Below are 24,926 nucleotides of genomic sequence, written 5' to 3'. Positions count from 1 at the left end.
ACTTGTGTGACAACACTTGAGCTTCACATGTTTACCTCAACAAATGTTAAAGCTCCCACGAAGCCACACGCTTTGATTATAACATGGAAACGTCTGCTTGTGTATCGACATTTAAGAATTTAATATAACTACTTATTGTCATTTTAAAAGACAATGGAGTGGACGTGAAAGCAAAGCTTGTCCTCCCACATATGGAAACCAGCTTAGATCACCACGCTCCCATCTCCTCTTCTGAGACTCGGCTCTGTGAGTCAGACCGAGTCTCTGCTGCATCTCCTTCACTATCAGCCTGCTAGCAGCCTACAGGCCGAGCGGAGATGCACTGGTCTCCAGGTCGCTCACTGTGCAGCACCTCCTCATCAGCTTCCCCATGACTTGACCTGGTTTCTTCATCTCTCTTCTTTCTGCCTGACTGAGGAAACCGTCTCCCAGGCTACAGCAGGGGCAGTGGGAAAATACTGATGCTGTTCTTGAGCCTTTGTGCTCGACCACTTGTCTGAACATATCACCTTCTAGCAACTATTCGTAACTCACATGTAGTAAACACGCACTTCCGTACCAAACGGGTGACTGCACACATACTGTAGCATTATACCAACTCTCTCTCTTATATCTGCATTTCATGTCACTGAAACACAGCACAGTCACGATTTAGTACACTGTATTTTATCTGGAGTTACACTGTTCCGAGACTCAATTCAAAATCGTGTTAATCAGATCAATCTGAAGATAAGCAAAAGCAGGTGCCTCCTGCTTTTTCCATATTGATTAATACGAGGTTGAAAATAATCTGATTTCATCATGAAAGTGATTTGGTTTCCTGCTGCACCTGTTTTCATTCGACTCATTATTCCCTGCCACAAATATGGAGGATAGGATATTTACAGTGCAGCTGTGTAACTTTTAGAATATAGGACAAGATAAGTGAATATCCCGTGTACATTTGGAGGTTGTCTGCACAATTTGAGTTACCAACTACCAGTAGATGTAAGCAGGTGTTAGTGGCCACCAGTGGATGTATGGGACATGCCTTGAGTTGTGCACCTTAGCCTCGTAAAGTATTTTGGCTTTGTTATCAATGATACTGGTCGAACTTGAGAGTACGCTGAGGTAAATCTGACTGGCTACTGGCTTGTATGGCAGTACTATAAAAGCCACATGGCCCGCTCAGTAGATCAGACATCATTACCTCTCGGCCTTTTTAAACTTAACACTGTCCCATTTTAGAATGTAGGACAAGATTGTAGGGATTTTTCCTCCTGATCCAGAGCCATTGGCTGCAGCGTGCTGCAATGTGTGATATGTATTTTATGGTCTGGCCAAGGGCTTGTCCGTGGAACCCCTATTTTTTTAAAGCAACCCGATGGTGGATGTTTCAAGGAAAAGATGATACATTATAATAATGATAATAATAAAAAGATAATACAAAAAAGTTCAAAGCACATTCCATTTCACACAAATTAAAAGTTCAATTCCGAAACTTATAAAACACACCCTTTCTTTGTGCAGTGTAGTTCTGCTGGTAAATGGTCTGGTATGATCAGTGCTTCATGCTGGCCAGTCCTGATCAACCATCATGACACTATTAATCATGCTGTTAAATGGCTGTCTCTAAAAACTTTTTGACATTTTAGTTTCTCATATCTTTTCCTATGGGAAGACTGTTGTAAATCTGAACTCAACATATGGTTAGCGATTGCTTTTATGACTGATAATGTGGGGAAAGATAACATCTATAGTGAAAAAAAAAATCAACATGACAACAAGGAAAGTTGTTTACCATTTAAAGCTAGAGTTGGTAATCCTGGGGGAAAAAACAAGAGGACACTACACTTAAAAAATGCAACCACATCCCATCACCTCCCATCAGCCCTATCACCAATGCAATGCCCACATGAACGGGGCACTGCCCGCAAAACTGCAGTGTGCTCTCTGCTGCCACCAGTGGCCAGAGTTTTATGTAAAGATAATTAAAGCCCCCTGTGGAAGCACCGAGTTCCCTGCAGCTGAGCCCGTTTGTATTGTCTTTAAAGAATCAGTGTAGGAGTTAGGAGGAACTACTGGTAGAAATGTAATATCATATTCATAATTATGTTTTCAATGCTGTTTAATCACCTGAAACTACAAATCACGTTTCCATTAGCTTAGAATGAGCCTATCTACAGAGGTAACAGGTCCTCTTCTTCTTATAAATAATAGAAAAGAAATAAAGATACAGCAAATTAAATATAATTGTTACACAGTATTACTGCAAACTGTAGACAATGTAACTGTAATTGCAACAGCATCATTGGCGAAGCGGGGTAGGAATGATCTCATTGGGTGAGAGGATATATCAAAATGCAGAAGTTGTTTATGCTTTACACATGCTGACAGACTCACCTGTTTCTGCCACAGCACCGTCCACACACTCTCCTTTTACGACTCAGTGTCTGCCGTGTGTAAAACCTGCTGGTTATTCACACCTACAATATTGAGATCAGTCGTGACCAAAGCCTCCGTGGCTCACCCAGCTAAAAACAGTAAACATCAAACACAGCACGAGAGAGATGCATGAACCAGAAACACACAGGGCTTTTTCACACCCACCCATGGTTCCCTGTACGCCCCCTGAGTTTCTAAAAATGGTTTCCCATCCTGCTACCCCTCCCCAGCGTAGGCGCTTTTGTGCCAGAATGGGCTCTGCGGTGTCTTTTCACTATGGGACAAAAACCACAACAGCCTAGGCTCGCCAGACTTGGTGAAAAGCCATATAGAAGCTGTGTTTTCAGTATCACATTATATTGCTCGTGACAGGAAGATACCCAACTGTGGTCTGTATGCTCCTGAGATGACCTGTGAGGTTAAGCCTGAGACTATAGAAATTGGGGTAGTCGATCTGAGTGGGCAATCAAATAAAAACAAATTTAAGTTGGTCACAAAATGGAGCAAGGATAAGATGCAGTGTTTGCTTTTGCAACCTCTCTAATAGAATAGAATAGAACATAACAACAATAAAGGGCATTTAGTCAAACAGGTATGTACACAAGATTGTATTTCGCACAAAATGAGGTTTTATCCTAGCCTATCTAGGGATCGTATGTCATTTAAGAATACCTATGACACTTATTATGAAAAGGTAGACCAGTTCACATCCCAAGCTCTTTCATGTTCACCCAATAACATTTAATTCAGTCACTGCTGTCTGTGTATGCAGTTTGCTTTACGGATTACTTACGCTTTTCAGCCGAACTTCCCGATGTCTTCCACCAGCGGCCCGTGAACCACAACGCAGTCTGTTGGGCATCCCCTCCAGCCACACGGGGCTCCGAGCTCAGCCAGCTCAGTTGCTGTCATATGGTTTCAGTTCAGAAGTGATGGGGAAGTGTCCCCGTGCCTTATGAGGTAGTGAAGTGGAACAGAGTCCGTGCTCTGGGCTACTCTGGAGTCATGTCTTGACTGGAGGTCTGTTGGGTCGCCACACGCCGTCAGCTGCTGCCGTGCTCATCACTCTATTTGGTGTGGGCTGCCGACAGGTGTGTGGAATTGTCCAGGATAAAGGGAGTTGACCCCATGTTCTGTGTGGAGTGTCAGTCTTTACCTTCCACTTTGCTTCACACCTAACCCTAAACCAAACATTATCAATAAACAAACACCCAAATGGGTCAAAGTACGTGGAATAAAGAACCATTTTAATACATTTTAGTTGCCAGAGGGACTATCTGGAAACTTTCTTTTGTTTTTTTGTGTTTGTTCACATCTTTTCAGTTAAGAGTTAATTAATGACAAAGCTGTTTAAGGGGCCTTCAAATACAAAAGGAACCTTCAAGTCTTCATTTGGATGTTCATGCTACAGCGTACAGTTGTAAAAGGTCTCCATGACCTCGGGACCCAACCTGAAGCAGATAAATGCAAAACCCACGTAAACCTGAGATCCACACATGTTTTCAAATAAGAGCCCTGTAATGCGGAAAGAACGTGGACAATGGCAGAAGCTAGATTTTTCGCCTGTTAATGAGCAGGCCTACAATAGTAGGAGCATGTGCCAGTGTTCCTGCACTAGATATTTCATGACCATAGTTGGTACCTGCGCCATGAAGCGAGATAAAAAGAAAACACAACACGCATCTGCTTTGGAAATTGCATGTCCTCTCTTTTTTTTGGGAGAAAATAATTATAAACCCAAAGGGAAAAATAAGTATATTTCCTATCTATTGATGATAGCTCTTCAGAATTAGTCAGGGGAAGTTCAAGGTTATTACATTTTATCCTGTGGGGAAAACTAATGTCTGCACCAAATTTTACTGTAATCTATATCTATACAGTTGCCAAGACATTTCATGCAAAACCATAAATGACAAATGTTCATGAACAAAAATCCATTGTTGAGAGTAAGCAATGACAACTGTTATAATCCCACAAACGGAAATATGTCTCTGGACTTGACAATGCACTCAAGCTTCCTGTGCTTGCTACATTTTACATTGCATGCTCTCCCATTTTCAGTCTCTAAGCCTCCTCCAATTCCATCTTGCTTGAACCACCTTCGGAGTTTGACTTTGTGACTGTGAAATAGAAAAACAACCATACAAGTAGTATGATCCTGCTGCAATCAGACAGCTACAGACAACTGGTAAAGGCATTTCCATTTTCTTGAGAGCTTAAAATCTGTCAAAGTAAAATGTGTTTCTGGGTCTGACACCAGAAAACCATGGTGCACTTAACTGAGCTTATTTTATTCATCATCTCTGGTAGTCTGTCAAATACTCTACCAGTCAAAACAGCCGAAAGCCCTCATCTGTTGGTTTGTTGGTTTGTTTGTTTTTACACAAAACAAACTAAATTCTATTAGACCTGGTGGAAGGATACGATATACTTCAGGGAGAACCCATTCAATGTTTTTGTGGATGTAGGATATTTTTTCCACTTTTTTATACATTGCGAGACATTTTCAACATTTTCATGGACCTTGATAAAAACAAATCAGGCACATGGGACCTAGGGACCTGATATCTATGAGTGTCCTTATTTGGTTTCATTGTGGTTTTTGGTGAATTCGATATGATCATTCTCACCTGCCCAACCAACCGAACCAAAGATTTGAATAAAATAAAGCTGCAGTTATTAACGTTGTAGACTTGGCTTTCAAATGGATCCTTAAACTGCAAAAAGAAATCTACATTTTGTTGTAGCCATCATATGTTAAGAGAACAAGTTTTCACTTTTGAGAAATAATTACAACAGCGAGATAATACAAGTAATTTGCGCACTGATTGTCAGTTGTTGTGATGCTCTCGGGAATTTGAGGGTGTTAAAGCAGAGTTGAACTGAGTAACAAACCCAAGATGCTTATTGATTTACTTTAGGAGAAGCCAATGGGGAACATCCAGAATGCATAACAGAACGCACAGCACAGCCACTGCTGCAGTTTACTGCATTGGATATGATGTACAGAATGGCCTAATTTGCAGCTTTTTATCTAGGGCTGCTGTCGCAGGCTTTTTCAAACACTGCCTCACTCAGCGTTTAATCCCGGGTGAACTGTTCTATTTTCCTCACGTCTTTTTAGACCACCTGTCTAGTCGCTGGGAAAGACGAATGACTCCAATAAGGAAGGGAATTAGCCAGAAGTACAATTAAAAGCACAACATGACATTTATAATTATCAACAGATTTATTCAAACACTTTCATACGCTTCCAGGTCACAGTGGTGAACTGGATGGCAGCTTCAGCCAGACTGCTCCAGATTCTTTACCCAATAGCTGGACCAACTTCAAACTACTGGCTTAAGTCAAACCCAATGCACCTTCCCCCACTTGTGCTGAGAACAGTACAGATTTGTTTATTAAGTTGCACTGGGGAGAGTATGCAGAGATATTTTGTTATGGTGCAGTTTTACTGTGTGACAGAGAATTTTTGTGTAAAGTGTGTGAAACTACTGAGAAATTTATGAGAAATCGGATGAAATGATATTTTGGGTTCATCATGGTTATTCAAACCATGTTTCAGAAAGGGCTAAGGCTAATATTTTTGGGCTAATTTTATCTTGTTGGACCAATGAACATCTTTTCATTTATCATCTATGTCATGTAAATTAAGTTAGGAAACCAAGACTTCATTTCCACTTTACACAGCTGAGTCATGTCTCAGCTTCATTATTTGGAAATGGAAACCTGTGAAATGAGAACATTACATTAATTGACCACTCAAAGCGATTTCAGTCCAAGTTACATTCACCCATCCACGGATACATTCATACAGTAGCATACACTTATTAACTGCTATAACAGTAACAACATCAATAGTTAAAAGAATAAGCTATATTTGTATAGCGCATACTCAACAATACTCAAAGTCACACAAAAGCAGATAAAGGCCAATAACTGATGGATGGATGATTTTAGTTGAGTTGTCTGTTTAGAGTTGTTATTCAACATTTTTTGTGTTCAAGAAAACAAAATTTCAGCTTTGTGGCTGTACATAAGAATGAACTCTAAAATACAACGTATCAAACTGCAGCTCTTTTGCATCTTTTTCTATTTTTTCAGAGCAGGGTGAAATAGTTTACATCTCTGTAAACAGTGTCAGCTTCAGGCCTCTTGGGGAGACGTTTCCAATGTTAGTATTTGACTGACATTGGAAAGCCTGCGTTGCTATGGAGACACGCTGTCATTTTTTTCATTTTTGCAACCGACTGGAGCTCGTCAGCCAGAGAGAGAAAACCATGTTATCCCAGTCTTCTTCTTCACTGAGTTAAAGAAGCAGGAAAAAAAGTGATATCGAAAAAAGTGAACTTTTGTCAGGTGACAGCCTCAAACCAAACATTGTCAGCTTTACCCACAAGATATCTCATTTTCTAAGCTCCAAGCTCCTGCATGATTCCACTGTGATTTAATTATTTCCTTCCTCGGAAAATAATGATAAAATACTGCAGCTAATAAAAACTAGTTACAGTATGCTGTAAGTGTTGCTGCTTCATGCTGACTGCCCGTGGCTGCATGCTTTTTTGTTTATGTATTGAATTTTTTGAATCCTCCCTGCTTCTCTGGCTGGCTGCCTGCCATATTCATATTTATCGATCCTCTTCTCGTGTCTGTGGAAGAGCTGCAAGTTGTCAAGCTCCTCGGGGCAGCATCAAGAGAGGAATCAACATGTGCTGTGAGATACACATGTTGCTTTGAAATGTAGCTCCCAGTCCTCATGTTTCTCTTTCTCATCTGGAAATAAACTGTAGGATTCTGGTTGGATATGTAGTGCGATATAATAAGACCAAGGATGTGAAATATCACCAGACCGTTCTATTACACACTGCATTGTTTTCATGTGAAACAACAGCTCTTTGTTTTCTTTGTTTTCTGTGCCTGAGCATCAAGTTGACGTTTGACCTTTTATTTACTCTGCTCTCTGGAGATTCAGCACACTAAAGCATTTCAATCTTTTTTTGAACGCAGCGTATTTCCTGCTGCAGAGACATGTACAGTCTTCAAAGTGAAAGTACAATGTTCATTTGATTGTTGAAATCCTTTATTTTGAGAGCTTTATTTCGAAAAGTTGTGAAGTTCGGTCCGAAGATTGTGTCAGGTGCTTAACAAACCTTTAGTTTATTAATAGTGACATGCAATGTATAAAAAATAACAGCAGTTAAGTAAATGACTGAAACCTGGATAAAACCCACATACATGAACAGTAATGAAGCAAAATCCCTTCCATTTTATGGAAAAGGTTGAAAATGAAATCTTCATTACAGGTAAACCAGGTGAAGAACATTATGTTTTCTATCTTCCCTCTGCACTGTCGATTGTTTGCAAAAAGCTTTGCACACAACATCAAGCACACAGTGTAGAAAGTGACAGTATACTGTAGAACTGTGAGAGGACACACTTTTGACAATCCTGAAGTATAGCTCTGGAGCTTTAACACAGAACAAGAGAACAGCTCCTTTAAAACAAGCTGGTTTAGAACCGGCACTGCAGCAGTAATCATAACTCCCTGTGATTTGTGTTTCAGCTTCAAGCCTGCAGGTTCTCTATCTGTCGGGATGTCCTGTGAGATGCAGGCTGTTTTCCAACCTATGGTTAGTCACATGATTGCCACAGTACACAACATGCTCAAATGTGTCATTTTTCCTTAAAGAATGTCCAATATGTATCTGTATATCAGCATTTTGTCAAAGCTGAGTGTAGACAGGGTTATATAACAAATAGGACAAGTGATTATAATCAAATCTAACTACCTAACATCCATCTGTCCTTGTGCAAAGTGTCCTCTGTGGTATTCCTAGAGGGAATGAACTTCCATATGAACCATAGACTTGTGCAGACAGCTTACCTTTTATTATTAGCCAAGTCCTCACACATTTCACAACTCTCAGCCCTCTGCCATTTCACTCGTTTGTTTAAGGAACATATGTCTGAGGTTTAATCTAAAATCTGACCTTCATTCTGAACTAATGCTGTTATGAAGCGAACCATTGTTCCATTATCTGATCCCTGCAGCTCAACGAGGACCTGGAAGGAGACCTCCATTTTTCCACGGCAGCGGGTCCCTTCTTTGTGCCTGTCAGGTGCACCATAAAGAAATGTGAAGTGAGTCGTGTGCTGTAGCCAACCTACAGACAATTAGAGAAAATTACTGAACTTGACTTATGTATTTGTATTTAACATTTATGCATGTTAATGTTTTGTCACCTGACTCTTTTGGCCAGCCGCCTGTATAGTTTGATTTTAAGGTTGCTAACAATGCAAAAATATTAGGAATGAAGATTATACATTATCTAATGCTGATTACTTTTTCTAGTCTTACTGTCTATTTAATTGTATTCTGTATAACGGCCATCTTATCACTATTTGTCATAGTTATTATCATCATTACTGAATAATTACGTGAATATATTCTTTCTCTAGCTGGAGGTTGACAGTCAGTTAGTGGACTTCGGCTCACACGTGGTGGGCCAGACTATTTCACGGACTATCACCCTGACCAACAAGGGAGCTCTGGCCACCCTCTTCAGCCTGGACACCTCCACATGGCTCAGTCCAGAATCTCACCATGTCCAGATGCCATCTCCGGTCTCCGCCCCCACATGCCAGGTCAGACTGCCTATTGGGATCTCTACCGTTTCTGTTCTTTGTTGAATTCATGGAGTAAATTTCTTTAGTAAATCAGGGAATTTAAAGTGAGAGAATTAACAGCACACAGAATGACTACAGACAATTCACATTGCCACGTTGCAAGAGAGTTATCTTAAAAAAACCGTCATGGGTAAATTATAAATAATGTGCTGTGTTGTTGGCTGACAGGAGACAAGCAGTCAAAAAACAAAATGTGGCAGTCAAAAGAGCTCCGGAGAAATCCGAACAAAGCAAGAGAGACAGAAGCTCTGCGAGGCAGCACAGCAAGAGAAGCCAGGTGAAGGTATTATACATATCTTACAAAACATTTTCTAACAACAGTTTGTACCTGAACTAGAGTTCTACATGGACCTGAACCTGCACTTACATTTTAAAGATCCTTCCCCTCTGAATCTATCTAGGACTGACCAATTCGGTACAGTCTGCTTTGTTTATCCCACTGTGCATGTTTACCTGCTTGCAATACATGACAACCATGGACAAATATCACAGTAAGGGCAAGCGGTCCATGTCAAAAAATATCCACTATATGACTAAACTAATATTGTTCACCAATATATTTTGGAAGTATAGTTGCACTTGCATATCTTCTCGGGATTTTTTTTTTAAAATATATTTCATTTGCAGTTTTTCTAGCCAAGCAAACAGCAGAGCTCTATGGATGACAATGAAAGACCCATTCACCGCTAAAGTTGACTAAGATACATCTCAGCAACCTTTGTATAGATTGCCATGAAAGTTTGTACACATCCATGGTTCCCAGATGATGAATCCAATTGACCTTGTTGATCCTCTGACTTTAACAGTAGCAACACTGACGTTGGTGTGGGGTTTTAAGTGAAATGGCTCAACAACTTTTGAATGGATTGTCATGAAATGTGGTCCAGATATTCATTTTCCCATCATGATCCATCTCTTTATATTTGGCGATCCTGTAACTTTGTCTTCACCAAACTCAACATCATTTAGTGTCATCGGGTCAAAAGCAGTTTAAAAAAAACTTTGGTACAACTTTGCTTTAACTGTGTTGCTAACACACCAAAGGAAGATGGTGAATATTATGCATATTAAATATCAAAATTTTATTATTTTCATTTTGACCATCTTAACATATTTACATCTGAATGTATTTGAACATTATTTATAAACAGTCCAAGTGGGGACTGAAAAATAATCTTCTCATGTATCAGATTTTTCTCATATGTCTATTGTTGTTGGGACATTTGGTTCTTGTAAGAGGGAAAGCAAAAGCACACACACACACACACACACACACACACACACACACACAAAGCAGAGGGTTCACCTTGCTCTCACAGCTGGTGACAAGGAGACTTTTTCTCTTCATTTTCCCTCAGATCTAAAGTCCTCATCGCTGTATTCAGCACTTTCCTCCACCGATGCTGTGATAAGCCGTTCAGTCTTTTATTTCTGCTCTGCTAGCTTTGGAAAAAAACTGTGTTGAAGTGGCTCTGCCTCCATTTTTCATATGCAACCGTTAAGAGATGGGGTTTTTGGCCACATTTTCAGGCTGATGTTATTTGTTTGGACCGAATCTTACAGTAGCTGACATACAGTATGTGCAATTATCTGTTGATACATTGAATGATCTTCTTCTCGCTCATAATACCTCTTGACCCATATCTGCTCATACTTACAAACAATTTGATGTGTGTCCTCAAAATGCCACAAGAAAAAGACTTTAAGAGCTTCCACATGTTCCACCATCATGTTGAGATTTTGTGTTGCATTTGGTGAATTGGCAGCTCTTCATGTCAGGTTTGCTGCACAACGTATCAACAGTAAAAAGGACCTGTGATGTTCTTTGTGTTTTTTATGTGTGTGTCAGTGTCAGAGGGTTCAGCTGTAAGTCCGGAAGTTATTCCTGAGGCCACTGATGCAGAACTCAAGCTAGACGAAGACACCAGTGACATAAGTCTAGGAAATGTAAGTATTGAGTCATACTGTATATGTTTAAAGCTAGTAAATAACTTTATTTCATAACGAATAAAAGTAATATTCATCAGCAAGGCTTTTTTAAGTGTAAACATATAGTTGGTTTATGAGCTTCCTTTACAGTTAACTTCTCATATGAGTCACTTGTAGCCTATATCAGGCCAGTGGAGTTTACATTAGGACTGAAATGATGTATGTTGTTTTAAATAAGTGGGTTCAGCCTCCTGGGAGCACTAATCAGAATAATTGGATATAGCATAATAAATTATAAAAAATGTTAAGTGCAAGGCAGCCGTGCTAGCAGCTAGGCTTGAGGGATGGCTGTGTCACTGTGTTGATTTGTCTGTTGGTCGGTCTGTCAGTTGGTTCACCACTTCCTGATCGGAATTTCTTGATCACCATTAAATGCTCTGAAATAAAGTGGGGTAGGGTGCTGCAACAAGGCGTCACTAGAGTGGCAAACGTTTGTGATTCCCAGAGGATGAATCTTTGACTGAGATTATCCCCAGACTTTTCCTTAAACGCCAACAGCAGCTCAAAATTATTATTGTCCAATATTTAGCTGTAGACTGTCACACTTGTTGAGATAAGTATGGACCAAAGTGTAGATGAGTGCACATTATTGGAGTGACGCCGGCGTATCTGCAATTGTGGGGGATGTCCAACATCACAAGCCATGCAGCTGTTGGAATTCAACTTATTAATTTCATCCATTTTCTACACCGCTTATCCTGTGAGGTTTGAAGGGAACTTGAGCCAATCCCACCCCATATTGGGCAAGAGGCGGGGTACACCCTGGACAGGTCATAGAAACAAACAACCATACATCCTCACATTCACACCTACGGCCATTCTCCAATTGACTTTTGGATAAAGCTTTAATAACTGGAGAAAACTCACACAATGTCAGGGAAAGGCCCCATCTGGCCGACAAGTTCAAACCAGAACCATCGATCAGTGAACTGATCCGTGAATGGACGTGACCCTGTCTAACTGGATTCCCAGAGAGACACCTGCTCCATCTCTGATAAGGCAATTATCTCTGTCTGTTGAAGACTCTGCCTCCCTCTGTTTTTATCACTGCTGCTGTGTGTGCCTTGTGGCCCATCTGAAGTTCTGGAGTTGTTCGGGGTTCATTACTTCTCTGGCGGGGGGCTAATGGTGCATTGCCTCTCCCTCTGCGCTTGTTACGGCCATGTGTATGGCGTGCACCAGCATGCCTGTGGCTTGAACAGTGTCATTTTGACTGATACTTTCACATTGTGTGGTTGTAGGCTGGTGTCTTAAATGGTGGATTATCCATCAAGCTATGGTGGTTTCACTCAGTTTGTGGCTGCATGACTTCTCTTCTCTTTTGGTTTTTATTATTCCTCTCACTACCCCGATGCCAAGTAGCAGGGTGAATAACATACACTTCCTTTCACTGTAGTTAGATGACATTCCATTTGAAGTTATTTATCTGAGTAAATTTAGCATCATGTGCATAGATAGACTTTTTATTTTGGTCATGACTCTTTAACTAGGTAACTCTGTCCTGTATGTATTCAATCGCCAAAACACCGGATATATTACAATATATCAGTTAAAATATGTAATAATCAAATGTTTGCTTGTTCTGTGTTGCCCTCAGGTTAGAGAGGGGGAGATTGGAATTTTTGAAAGCATCAAACTAGAGGTTGTTTTCGCTCCAACAGTTCCAGGAGAGGCCACACTAGATTTCCACATCAAGTTCTCCGACCAATCCAGCAAACCAGTATGACACCTGTTCATCACCTTACACATGACAGTTAATGGAGCCTTAATATTGTTATTTAATGTAAATCATTTGTGATTGATGATACATATGTTGGTTGATACAGATACCTATCCATGTAAGGGGTAATGCAGTCAGCATCCCTGTATGGGTGGATCGGCCCACCGTTGATCTGAAGATCTGCATGTTCGACCGCCTCTATCAGGACACTGTCGCGGTCCACAGCAGGTAGGATCCAAAGCCGCAGGTGGCTGATATCTTCATTAATATTTACATATATATAGCTCATACTAATCCTGACTCTATATTGTTTTATAAGAGTCTGAACTGCGGCATTTTAAAATGTATTTATATGACTTGCACAGTTTGCAATGAAAACACATTATAGTGGGAAAGAATGACGATACACTGATTATGTGACTGACTAACAGTCCTCGAGGTCAATTTATAAATAACAAATTCTCATAATATTACATGTATTGTTTTGTCTTAAAAGCTTGAAGTAACTTAGGCTGCAGAAAACACAATCTAAAAGACCATTAACTGTCTACATTGTGAGCTCATTTTCTGTTATACTAAATACATCCCCTCTAATGTAGTAAGAGTAGTTGTGCTGTTGTTGCAGCTGTTTTATTCTTTACATTTAACTGTTTCCAGATTTGTCTTATCCATGAACTTGAAACACCCAAATTAAGGAAAGTAACATGTAACACCACATTGGTGTCACTTTAAATAATCACCTGCAGCTTGAAAAGGACAAAGAAAACAATGTGTGAAAAACGTAATTGTATTGCACTTCTTTTCCAGTGGATGTGGCTGCATTACTGGCCATTTCAAATTTTAAGTATCTTTCATGTTGTAGGCCAGTTGACATGGAAAATCAGACCTTAGGGTAGCCCTTCATTTCACTGGACCCTTAGTTTCATAGTTATTTTCTGAAAATGTTATAAAGATGTCAATGTTAGTTTTAGGACATTTTTGGGACAATGTCTGTAACTTAGTGTCAATCAAAAAGAAAGTGGGATCTATTGCCCTAGTGAGTTGGCTAGTTACCTAGAAACAGAGTTTTATAAGTGGCTGCATCGAAGCAAACTTGATATTTTTCATGTTCAGCTCAGCTGTACCCAAACAAACTCTCCGAGACATAACCATGTAAATGTTCCTCTCAAGGAAATCATTAGGAGACTTTCTTTGAAACCAGTTTCAGTGTTTATGCCAGTTCAGGGTGAACTGTGTTTTCATGTACAGTTTGAGCAGATGGCGTTCAAACACATGCACACACACACACACACACACACACACACACACACACTAACACTCACACACACAGTACTCTTCAGCCTTACCAGCTGTAGCCTTTACTGAGCAGTTTACTTAAATGAGATCAAAATGTTTCCACCACAGTTTCGATTCTGACCTCTGTGAAGGTGTAAGTCTCCAGGTAAAATATTTTGTAAACAATCTGTGCATATTTATCATATACGTTTTCATGTATTGTGCAATTGGAAATGCGGCTACAATGGAAAGTTGAGTTTTATCGCAAAACAAGTTAAAAATATCATTATGAAAATCAGGACTTTTCTATGTTTTGTCAAGGAAAAAAAAGGCAAATGATGGCTGTGTAATTGGCGGAAGCCTCCAGTCACAGAAATGTATACTGTGGAAAAGAGAAGTGGCTGGAAAGTCATGACTACACATGCCAAATAAAATGAATTGCTTTGGCAAAGTGGAACAGCACTCATTAATTCAAGCTCATTAGGAGGGATAGATGAGAATTCCTGTGGACTGTCTTGAACTAATACAGCTCTAGGGAGACGTCAGAAGCAACAAGAATATGAACCTCACAAGGTGCTTGTACTGAGACTGATGTATAATGCTTTTATCAATAGACGTAAACTTTTGTTTCAAGAAAAGTCCAATATACCAGCAGACAGAGTTCTGCATATACGTAAAGTCGGCTTTCCTTATCATTGTTATTCATAAATGTTCTTTGTCTTAGTTTGTACCCTGTGTAATTATATATTTTATCGTGACTTACAGTACCAGTAACATGTCTGTTTGGTATGGGCTGTTCTCTTGGACTGTGGTGATGTTGGTTGCAGTTTTCTTTCTGAAACTGTAAAAGCGACCTGCAGTAATTGAGCAGCAGTAAGTAAAGCCCGGGTTCTTCTGGACTCGCTCCACAGAGCTGCACCACCACTGCTGCACAATGACCTGTTCTCATTAAAGTTCGGTGAAGCTCAACTCTGTATGTGGAGCCCTGAACTGGAGAATCACTCATTGTGTATCACTGTTGTCGTGATCAGTAAGGCCACTTACATTGATGACTGCCAGCCGCTGCTGCTATAGAGCGCCGGGCACCTGTTTATTCAAATTGAATGTGTCAAAATCGCACCAAATTCAACACTGCACTGCCTGTGGCGGGTAACATTACACCTACCAAATGTTTCTCGAGTGAACCACAAACAGATAGAGAGATTTCTGAAATCATTAGACACATACCGTATCTATATTATTTATCCAGTTCCTATAAGTGAACACAAATCCACAACAAAAATGATCAATTATGCTCCTGTCTACCAGGTCTGCATTAGAACCTGTTCAATATGAGCGAATGATGGACTATTTAATATGAATTGCAACTTCTTCATTTGTCTTTATACTCACCTAACAATCTGTAACAATCAATCTAAGAAGTAAGAGCAGTGAAATCTTTATACTGTTTAAATTTAACAAATTAGAAGCAACAAAATCTTAACAATGAACTACTTTGCCTTCATCGTTACAGCATTAGTGTAGTTTATATAAGTTATTACAATGAACTACAGTTCTTATTATTTGAGTTTAAACCCCCTGCAGAAGTGAGTGGTACATGTCATATTTCCATTTTGTTTGTTGTCATGCAGGAAAAAAACATCGTTGGAGTAAGAGTGTGAAAAGCATGGACTGCTGACTTAGCACGCCAGCTTATCTGCTGAATGCAAAACTAAAACTCCCCTAACATACTGAGCCTCTGCCAAAGCGGCAATTTTCACAGTAAAACGGCTCATGGAAATCCCTTAAAATTGACAGGGCCAGCTTAGTTTTCAGCCAGCACAAAACTCTCCGCCTCAGTACGCTAGGGAACCAAGTGACGTATTGAGATCTTCGACAAATGAGCCGACATAATAAAAGAGAGATGTATTAGCTGATAAATATTCCTAAAGAGAGGATGATGTGATGGGCTAAGCAGTATAAGCCCACATCCCAACAATCCTCTTTGGCCCATACAATAGCATATAGAGCAAAAGTAAATCCTTTATGATTATGGATGTGATGTATTACAAGGCACACAGGAGGTTAAGAAAACACCGGGGGGGGGGCATTTACAGGCGTGTGGTCCACCACCTAGCCAGTCATCGTGTCACATCATGTGGGGGAGGGTGTGCATGCGTGGGGGTGGGGTATTTGTGACAACTGCCATCTGGCGCGCTGGCAATGCAGCCCATGTGACAACATGACGATGACAGCGTCAGTGTGAACAGAAGCTTTGAAGCAGCATACCGTGCAATATGTCACTCCACCTCCAAGATCGTAATTCCATCGCAAGATAATTTGGCAGGGAAACAATAAGCGAGCCGCGGCTTTCATTGCGCAGTTTGTCACTTTTTCCTTTGAGTGGATGAGCAGATCCTATCCCACAAGTCCGCCTTCGTTTTTTAATTGAATATGTCTCTCTTGTCTGCGAGCCAGTGATTTGAATATCACTCCCACTAACTGAAAGAATTTGTAAGAGCCTCTGAAATGTGCAGTGTCTCACTTAAGCTCGTGAGCCAGTGATTGGCTGATTCTGAACTCGGTTGGCAGATATTTTCTTTTCTTTTTGGGAACAGTTTTTATTATTTATCTATTCATTTCCAGTGTTGGGAGTAACGGCGTTTAAGTATAACGGCGTTACTAACGGAGTTCTTTGTCAGTAACGGAGTAATCTAATTAATTACTTTTGTCATCGTTACAACGCCGTTATCGTTATTGATAATGTAAAGTGGCGCGTTACTATAATTTGGTTGAATGAAGCGTGCGGTTGTAACAAATCACCCTGTTCAAACCCCAGGGGAAATGCTCTACGCTTTTAATTTTAAGGACACGGGCAGACTCGACCCGCTGTGTACCTTGCGCGCTGCCCGACCAAGTTATTATAAACGAAAGATCCCTGGTTGGACCGATGACCTTGTTATCGGTCTAACCCCTAATTAAATAAATATAAATATAAACAAAATTCGACACAAAAAGGTTGCGTATTATAAGTGTATTTAAACAAAACCCACATCAATCCCACATATCCCCGTGCTCGAGCCCGCAAACCATGGCGGCCCCGTAAACATAAACACGCTATTTACACACATTCAACACATCAATATTTATTTTTATATGTTTTAATTCTATGCATCATATGGCAGGCTGCAATCTATTGAGTTCAAATAAATACCAAATGTTCTAAAATACTGTATATAGTGTTTTTATTCTTCAATCAGTTAATATAAACATCTTTGACGTTAAAGATATTACAGAACGTAACAGCGTTATAAAACATGAAAAATAACGCCACAGTTACTTTGCTGAGTAACTAATTACTCTAACAATGTGGTAACGGAGTTACTAACTCAATTACTTTTTGGGAGAAGTAATTTGTAACTGTAACTAATTACTTTTTAGAAGTAACTTGACCAACACTGTTCATTTCCAACCCTCCTCCACTGGCCCCTGCTGGGAAGTCCGGTGTTCCTGCCCAAACTCGAAACTGCCACAAAGAAACATGACGGACCATCTTCATAAATCTGTATGTTCTCGGTTTCTCTCTTTACCGCATTTCTGATATCCCCACTGCACCTTGCCTGAGTCCAGCCTGTGTCCCGTATTCTTTGGCTTGAAGAAAAGAAACATATAGATGACAAGAAAGTAGAAAGAACCCTGCTCTTCCAGCAGGATGAATCATTTTAGTATGAAGCTGACAATGCTGTATTGGGGGGGCGGATGCCTAGAACCCTTGCTGCGAAGACTTGGTATCCCATGAGGCTTTGGAGTATACATGCAGAGTAAGCAAGCGCAGCCACCTGGCCCTTTCAAAAGAGGGCAGAGGCTCTGGTGTAGCTGTGGGCAAACACAGGCCGGGCACTCACTTACTCAGCTCTGCATGCAGACTCAACATGAGCGTCATCTGTGTTGCTTTCACACGTGTCAGCTGTTTAGGACTGTTACACAAACAGTAAAAGATGATGTTCATGCTAATTCTCCTTGTTACTCACAGGATTCTTAATATTGTCTCTACACAGTGACTGTGTTAAATTATTACTCTCACTTGAGAACAAGCTGTTTTGTGCTTCTTCTATAGTTTGGAAAAATAGAACCCTTGGACTTTGTAATCATTTTTTTTTTTTTTTTTTACAAGATTATCTTTAGGCGTTTTGCCTTTGGCAGTCAACAGAGGCACAAGACAGGAAACATGAGGAGAAGAAGGGCTCTGACATGCAGCAGTGGCTCCCAGTCAGATAAATCTCTGTTACACTAAAGTGCCTCAAACTAGCCCGGGAACCACGTCATGCTCAAGTTCCAGAGAGTGGTTTAATTGAAAATAAATGACTAAAATATATTTAGGGTGTGCATTCACTGCGAGGAAGTGACTTTTCCAAGCAGCACATGGAAGATTGAGAGATGTGGCTGAGGGATGTAGGCTGCAGAAATGGCAGATTAAGTCAAACCCAGAGAAACATTTGTTCCCACTGTAGCTGGAGAGCCAGAACACAATGGACTGCACAGATTGCACTAATTTATCTGCATCTGCAATAGTCTCCACTCCTCAAGGAGCTTGTTTCCACAAGATTTTCCATCCTGACTTTCGTTTTTTCCTCCAAATTTATCAACAAGGGTATCACAAAAGTCAGTGTTCCAATGCATCTCAAAGGTGTCAAGTTATTCCTCATCCAACAAGCCTCCTAGAATGACAGTGTTTTCTGATATGACCTGGTTAGGTGTGGGCACAAAGACATTATAGCACTTTGATTAGGGTTAGAGAACGACCATGATTTAGATTAAAATGACAACTTTCTTAAAGTTAGGGGACCTTGATCGTCATGGTTGCATAATTAGGCGTATGTAAGAATCGTGGAAATGATTAAAAATGACTTTTAGATGAGTTGTCCTAACGTTACTTTTCTTTGACCCATGCATCCACCTCGTCCCCTCCATAGGCAGACTTATGTCTTATGGGTTTCATTGTCACTTGAAGGATACATTGTAGAAGCATATCTACCACATTGCTTCCCTGAATTTGTTTTATCATGTAAATGTATGCAAAAAGGAAAGAAAACTTTAACTGTAAAGGTAAACTCATCGGTATCACAGTGTGAGCTGCCAGGAACTTCTCTGTAAATAACAAAATATTCCTTCAGAAACCAACTGGTCACGCAGGCAGCCAATAAAAAAGTCAGGATCAGCTAAATACCCCTGTTAATTAAAAATCTTAATTACCCGTAATGATTATGTATTCATGAATATTCCCCCCAAGAGTGATTTGAAGGTTATTATTTGGCTGGAATAAAGAAAGCTTTTAATATCCCCAGAGTGTCCCTGGGAGTCCTCGCCTCAGGGAAACAACCATCTGTTTAACCCCCATCAGAGTGGGTCATTCATGTTTAGAGGGGAATTGAAAAGTGAAGGGTTCCTCAGTCTCTGCGTCTTCGAAGACATGAGCAGGCAAAACAAAAGGTTACTGCTGTACATGCACATCACCAGCAGCCAACCGACGGTTTTTCCTCAGTGTGCTTGTGCCGTCATTGTTTTAGGAAGGTGTGGGCTGTGGAATTCCCAAGGTGAGGAGCCATTTATATCACAAACCTCAGCTATTACTGAGGCTTGTAGCCACAGGCGCAACCATCTGTTGCAGCTCCTAGAAAATGGGTCAGCTGAGTGATACGGACGTGGTGTTCTGTACATCACTCAATACAAGGCCATTTCTGTGGGTGTCACTCAAACCAAAGTATTTTGTTTGTCCTTGCAGTCCTCGAGGGATTAGAGGTTTGATTCGAGGATGCGTATTTGGCAAAGCACCTAAAATATCTATTCATTGTTGTTTCTATTGTTTATGTCACCTGAAAAGAAAAACCTGCAGCTCCAATTGTCAATGGGAACAGGCGTACCAATGATACCTTTTGAGTTATTCTCTTGCATCAAAGAGCCAGGGGAGAGGATTTTACCTGAGGACCTAAAAAGCTGGAGGTCATCAAATGACCCTTCCAGGGAACTCATTACACAGTCTGCTCTCTGTGAAGAATCAATCTGAATGGCACAGCTCAGTCTCCAACAATGCTGCACAATACAAGATGTCAGTGCAAGGCAGGGAAGAAGGTCATCCTTAAAGGGAAAAGTTAGTGTGTAGAGGTTGTTTTAGTGGATGGACATGTAGTACACGGATGGACAGAGGGGGTTTGTCCTTATTATTGACTGTATATAACAATGGACAACATGACAGCGACCCAAAGGTGAAGCCAAAGCGTCTTGATCCCTCTGTGTTGACTGCAGTATCAGTCCTGAACGCAGGGGTGCAACGGGCCCCAGTGGGAGCTGTAGATGATTCTAATCATACCTCATCAAAACACCTTTAAACAAATGAAATGCAATTCAGAGTTCTTTACTCTGGGATTAGCAAAACAAAGGAGGTTGAAAATGACATTTGGAATTTCACTATTATCTTTCCATAAACTTAAACATGTTGTGTTTTACATTTTGGAGACACTGTAGGAATAAATCATTTCTTATTATTCAATTTTCAAATGTATTTTAAATGTTTTGCAGAATTGTCCTATTTGAATAGCTAAATATGATGTTGTTGGATTGGAAATTGAGGGTGTGTTTTAACAATCATTTAACCAATCACTGTTACGTGGCAATTGCTTCTCCACTTGTCTAAAAAGGTTTAAGGCAAAACTATACCAAGAGTAAAGATATGTCAGTCTGTCAATATTTTAATTATATTAATAAATGGTGTTGATAGTTATTGATTGTTTATGGTACATTTCAAGAAAAAATAGCAAAATGACAGATTTTTTCTCATGTGGTAGATTCTTTTGATTTTGTGTGTGTACATTATGGAAAATTTATCAGCAAATTATTTTCTATTAAAGTAATAATTAGTTGCAGCTCTAATAAATAGACCATCTTGGTGCAATATTGTCATCTCTAGCAAAGAGCTGAAGCATATCAGACTAGGTGGAATGTAGATTTTTCAATGTCCTTGTATATCAATCCATGTGTGCTACCGCCTGTGCGTAATCCTATCTCTATACATAACCTTTGTCTTAGATTCATGCACCTGATGTGTTCACTTTATGCCAATGAAACTCTCTCCTTTCAGAGCCAGCGCAGCGTTGAAGGTGACTTTTGATGTGTGCCCAGAAATGAGGAAACACATGAAGCTCTTACCAAAGACCGGCTTCATCCAGGCTCAATCAAGTTTTAATGCCCAACTGAAGTTCCTGCCGAGGTGAGGAAGGACACACAGATGATTCAATGATAATGGAATCACTGGAGCATTGATAATCTTGTTTTGGACTGTCAGCTTGTTAAGATTCTAGTCCACCTTCCCTCAAAGGGAAAACCGTGTCCCTCCAAAGGAGAAACAGATGTATTGAGTCAGGAGGTTGTGGCGTTCTATCCTCTGCATTTTCAAGCATCTGTGGACCTGGTTCTTTAGTGTCTTTAGAGGTGTCCGCTGCAAACAATTAACAATACACGATTACAGCACAGACGATTCTGCTTTACTGCTACTCTGGTTTAATAAAGCCTGTAGTTTTGACCATCATTTCTACTAGTTCAGTGCCAATTCTAAACCTGCCTGTTTGCTGTGCATGTGGTTGTTGCTGGTTGCAGCTTTCTTTCTGAAACTGTAAAAGTGACCTGCAGTAATGGAGTTGCAGTAAGTTACACCCTGAAGCTGCACCACCACTGCGGCACAAAGAGCTGCTCACCTGTTTCAAAGTTCAGTGAAGCTCAACTCATTACACAGAACCCCAAAGAATCAGTTATCATTGCCATGTTCATGAACGTACTGTTGTCAGGAATGACAACGTCACTTCAACGAGTCCCGGCTGCAGCTACAACACTACAGCACTAGTCAACGTTTATTTAATGTTTATCAATATAGAACATTGCATGTCCAAATCAAACCACTGCACTTCCTAGGGCCTCTACTAATACATCTGCCAAGTGTGAAGGCAATGAGATAAGGGTTGTCTGCGTTATGTGTTCCACTTACACACAGCCAGACAGAGATTTCTGGACTTATTAGATAGATCTACAAAACGTTATAATAATTTACCACTGTTGATGAGATCTGTATGCACCAGCATAAGGCTGGGTGATATTCCCAAAATGATATCATGATAGAAATTATAAAAAATCAGTCAATTTCGATTATCAACACAATGAAATGTCAAATTATTATTTCAGATGTTTACTCTTGAGTGAAGGTTCTGAATATCGATGATTTTGTTTAGGCCTTAGCAATATTTAACTGTCTGTTTCGACTTTCGTTGTATTGCTATTGATGAAAATTATATTTTGATAATTATTGATATGTTTTAACGAAAAGCTCTATTGTAGCATTACTGAAAAAATATATCCTTTTCAGTTGTACCACAGAATTTTCTTTTTAGGAGGCACCTGCGTTCATATCATCTAAAGGTTAACCCAGAGCTTGCCATAAATTACATGAAAATGCAAAATATCTCAAGAGCGATGAGCAAGTAGCTACCCAAATTGTATTAAAATAGAATATCATCTGACTGAATCTTTTCAGAAATCATTGGCAAGGATACTGCGCAGTTTATATGATAGCTTCTCTTTTTGACAAAAGAAAGCTGTGGAGTCTAGCAGAGTCACAAATGACAGCAATCAGCCAGCCGGTAGAGAAGAGTTGCCACACAAAACCTGTTCTCTGAGTGCAGCGGCACAAAGGCTTCTGACAATGGTTCAGAATGACTTTGAAGGACATGGTAATTCTTTCAACAATAATATCGGCTCTATATTTAGACAGCAGGAGAGGCAGGAGTTGAGCTGCCAGGAGAGCCGACCGGGGACCCCCAGGGCAGATGTGAGAGGCGTGCAGTATGTAAAGCCTCAGCGTGGGTGCTAGTATTCCTCTGCCCACCCTCCAGTTTTTTTCCCTCCACAGTTCAGCAACTTTGTGTATTGATAGCTGATGAGAAAAAATACATTTTTTTTGTACATGACTTCTGGGGAATGCAGGGGTCACGTTCAGTCATGGGGCAGGAGGAGATAGTGGGGAAATGCCAGTAATCTGCCTTAGTGAATCAGCAGAGGTTTTAATGCAAGGATTAGAGGACAGCATTACTCGTGCTGCTGCTAAGATGGTGCCACGCTCACGAGCACTAACACAGCTACCACCCCCTCCCTACTCCCTCCGTATCACACGTTTCACACTTTATCACACTCTCCGTCCCTCTCTCTTTCTTTTCTTGGCCTCTCACCTCGTTGCTTAATTATACCCTTTTGGTTTTCTCAATCTCCCATGTTCTCTGTCTCTGTGCTTTTCCACCCTGCCTCTGACTGAATCTATTCTGCCTCTCTCTGTTATTCTCAAACTGCTCTCATCCCTCCATGCATCCACCATCCAACCGCCGCTTATATGGCTGGCCCTGATTCTGCTTACATAACCTAGGACACCAGACCCAGTTCCCTGTGCTCTCATTTGCAACATTGTTCTTCTCAAAGGATAGTTCCAGTTCGTTATTCTTAACTGGTGTAGTTTTAGCCCCCAGGTTTGTCTGTGATTATATAAACATCATCAGCACACCAAGTTAATGACTGAGATACTGATACAAAGTGAAAACTCCATGATCAAAACCAAAACTCTCCTTATCAGGAGGCAAAGTCCAGGGAATGAGTTCATAGTCATGACACATCTCCTCTGTTCATTATTTTTATTTCTTTAGCAATTTTTTACTTTTGGAAATATGCATATATGATTTCAATTAAAGATAGGGAAAAAAACGCAACTTGGGAAATGAGCAAAGTGATTTTTATTGTGCAGCGGTTGGAATATTTCTTTTACAGATCAGATGACTCTTTGATGATTCTGGATATAGCAGATATATTTAACATGTATATGTAAAAAACAGTGATAAGGTTTGTTGGCTTACTTTCTAAAGATTTACAGGGATTTATCCTGCCCAGAGCCTCCAACGATTTGTCTCACCCACCGCAGGAGATCCATACAAATCATGCACAAACCATACATGTCAGGAAGATGTGTCGCCCTCTGTGTCATCTCTGTCACGGTTGGAATTCGCCTTCCAATCTGTTGATTTTTGGAAGGTTTGCTTTTTTTAACGCAGCGGCAGCAGCAGCAGCAGCAGCAGTGTGTCATTTAAAATGGCACTGCCAGGTCTCCCTAGTCAGAGCCTGGGATTGAATGTCCAAAATCCTCATTAGCAGCCCTGCTTTCCCTCTCACTGTGTGTCACCCACAGACACACTCACACGTTAAACCTCGGTTCTGAAATGACTCACTGCTCTCAGCTTTCACACAGGTGTTTGCTTCTTGCCTTCCCTCCTCTGGCACATCCTTGCTTCCTACTGTGGAGGATTGCGCTCAACATGCCCACAACCTCCACTGTCTCTCCTTCGCTTCATCCCTCACTGCCTTCTGTCTTCCTCCACTTTTATTTGTCACCATACGGCCCACATGTTTCCCTCACATATCCACAGCTATTGTTCCATTCTCTACATAATCCCCTCCACGGTATCGAGGCCAGTGGTTCACACTGGTTTGTGATCTTGTTCAGCAAACAGGGATGTTGCTTAGTTACACTCGGATGAAGACAGACTTAACGTTACTTTTACCTAACATTGGACTCATGTTCATTGTGTTTTAATTGTCAGTTTCTGTTTACAACATGATATTATTTAGTTACATTTTTTCATTTACAGTTTTCAGACATGGAGGAAACATCGGTGGACATATAAGCTATATCCTGGAGTGGTTAATGTTTTTAGTGACAAGTGACTAAATCTGACAGTTTAGGAAATTTGTATTTCTCAGTTATGCTGTA

General features: G+C 40.4%; 1 protein-coding gene across 1 annotated transcript in view; it reads left to right on the top strand.

Annotated features, from left to right (window-relative positions):
- The window catches only part of cfap74 (cilia and flagella associated protein 74), a 50,163-nt gene that overhangs the window by 10,023 nt on the left and 15,214 nt on the right, over nucleotides 1–24,926 (top strand). The window contains exons 14-21 of the mRNA XM_062391131.1: nucleotides 7,988–8,054; nucleotides 8,476–8,565; nucleotides 8,884–9,069; nucleotides 9,280–9,394; nucleotides 10,961–11,058; nucleotides 12,698–12,820; nucleotides 12,927–13,048; nucleotides 21,210–21,338. Of these exons, the coding sequence (XP_062247115.1) occupies nucleotides 7,988–8,054; nucleotides 8,476–8,565; nucleotides 8,884–9,069; nucleotides 9,280–9,394; nucleotides 10,961–11,058; nucleotides 12,698–12,820; nucleotides 12,927–13,048; nucleotides 21,210–21,338 (930 nt within the window). The remainder of the gene's footprint in view (nucleotides 1–7,987; nucleotides 8,055–8,475; nucleotides 8,566–8,883; nucleotides 9,070–9,279; nucleotides 9,395–10,960; nucleotides 11,059–12,697; nucleotides 12,821–12,926; nucleotides 13,049–21,209; nucleotides 21,339–24,926) is intronic.

This window comes from Platichthys flesus, chromosome 7 (assembly GCF_949316205.1).
Source record: "Platichthys flesus chromosome 7, fPlaFle2.1, whole genome shotgun sequence".
NCBI lineage: Eukaryota > Metazoa > Chordata > Actinopteri > Pleuronectiformes > Pleuronectidae > Platichthys > Platichthys flesus.
This window is presented reverse-complemented; position numbering and strand designations above follow the sequence as displayed.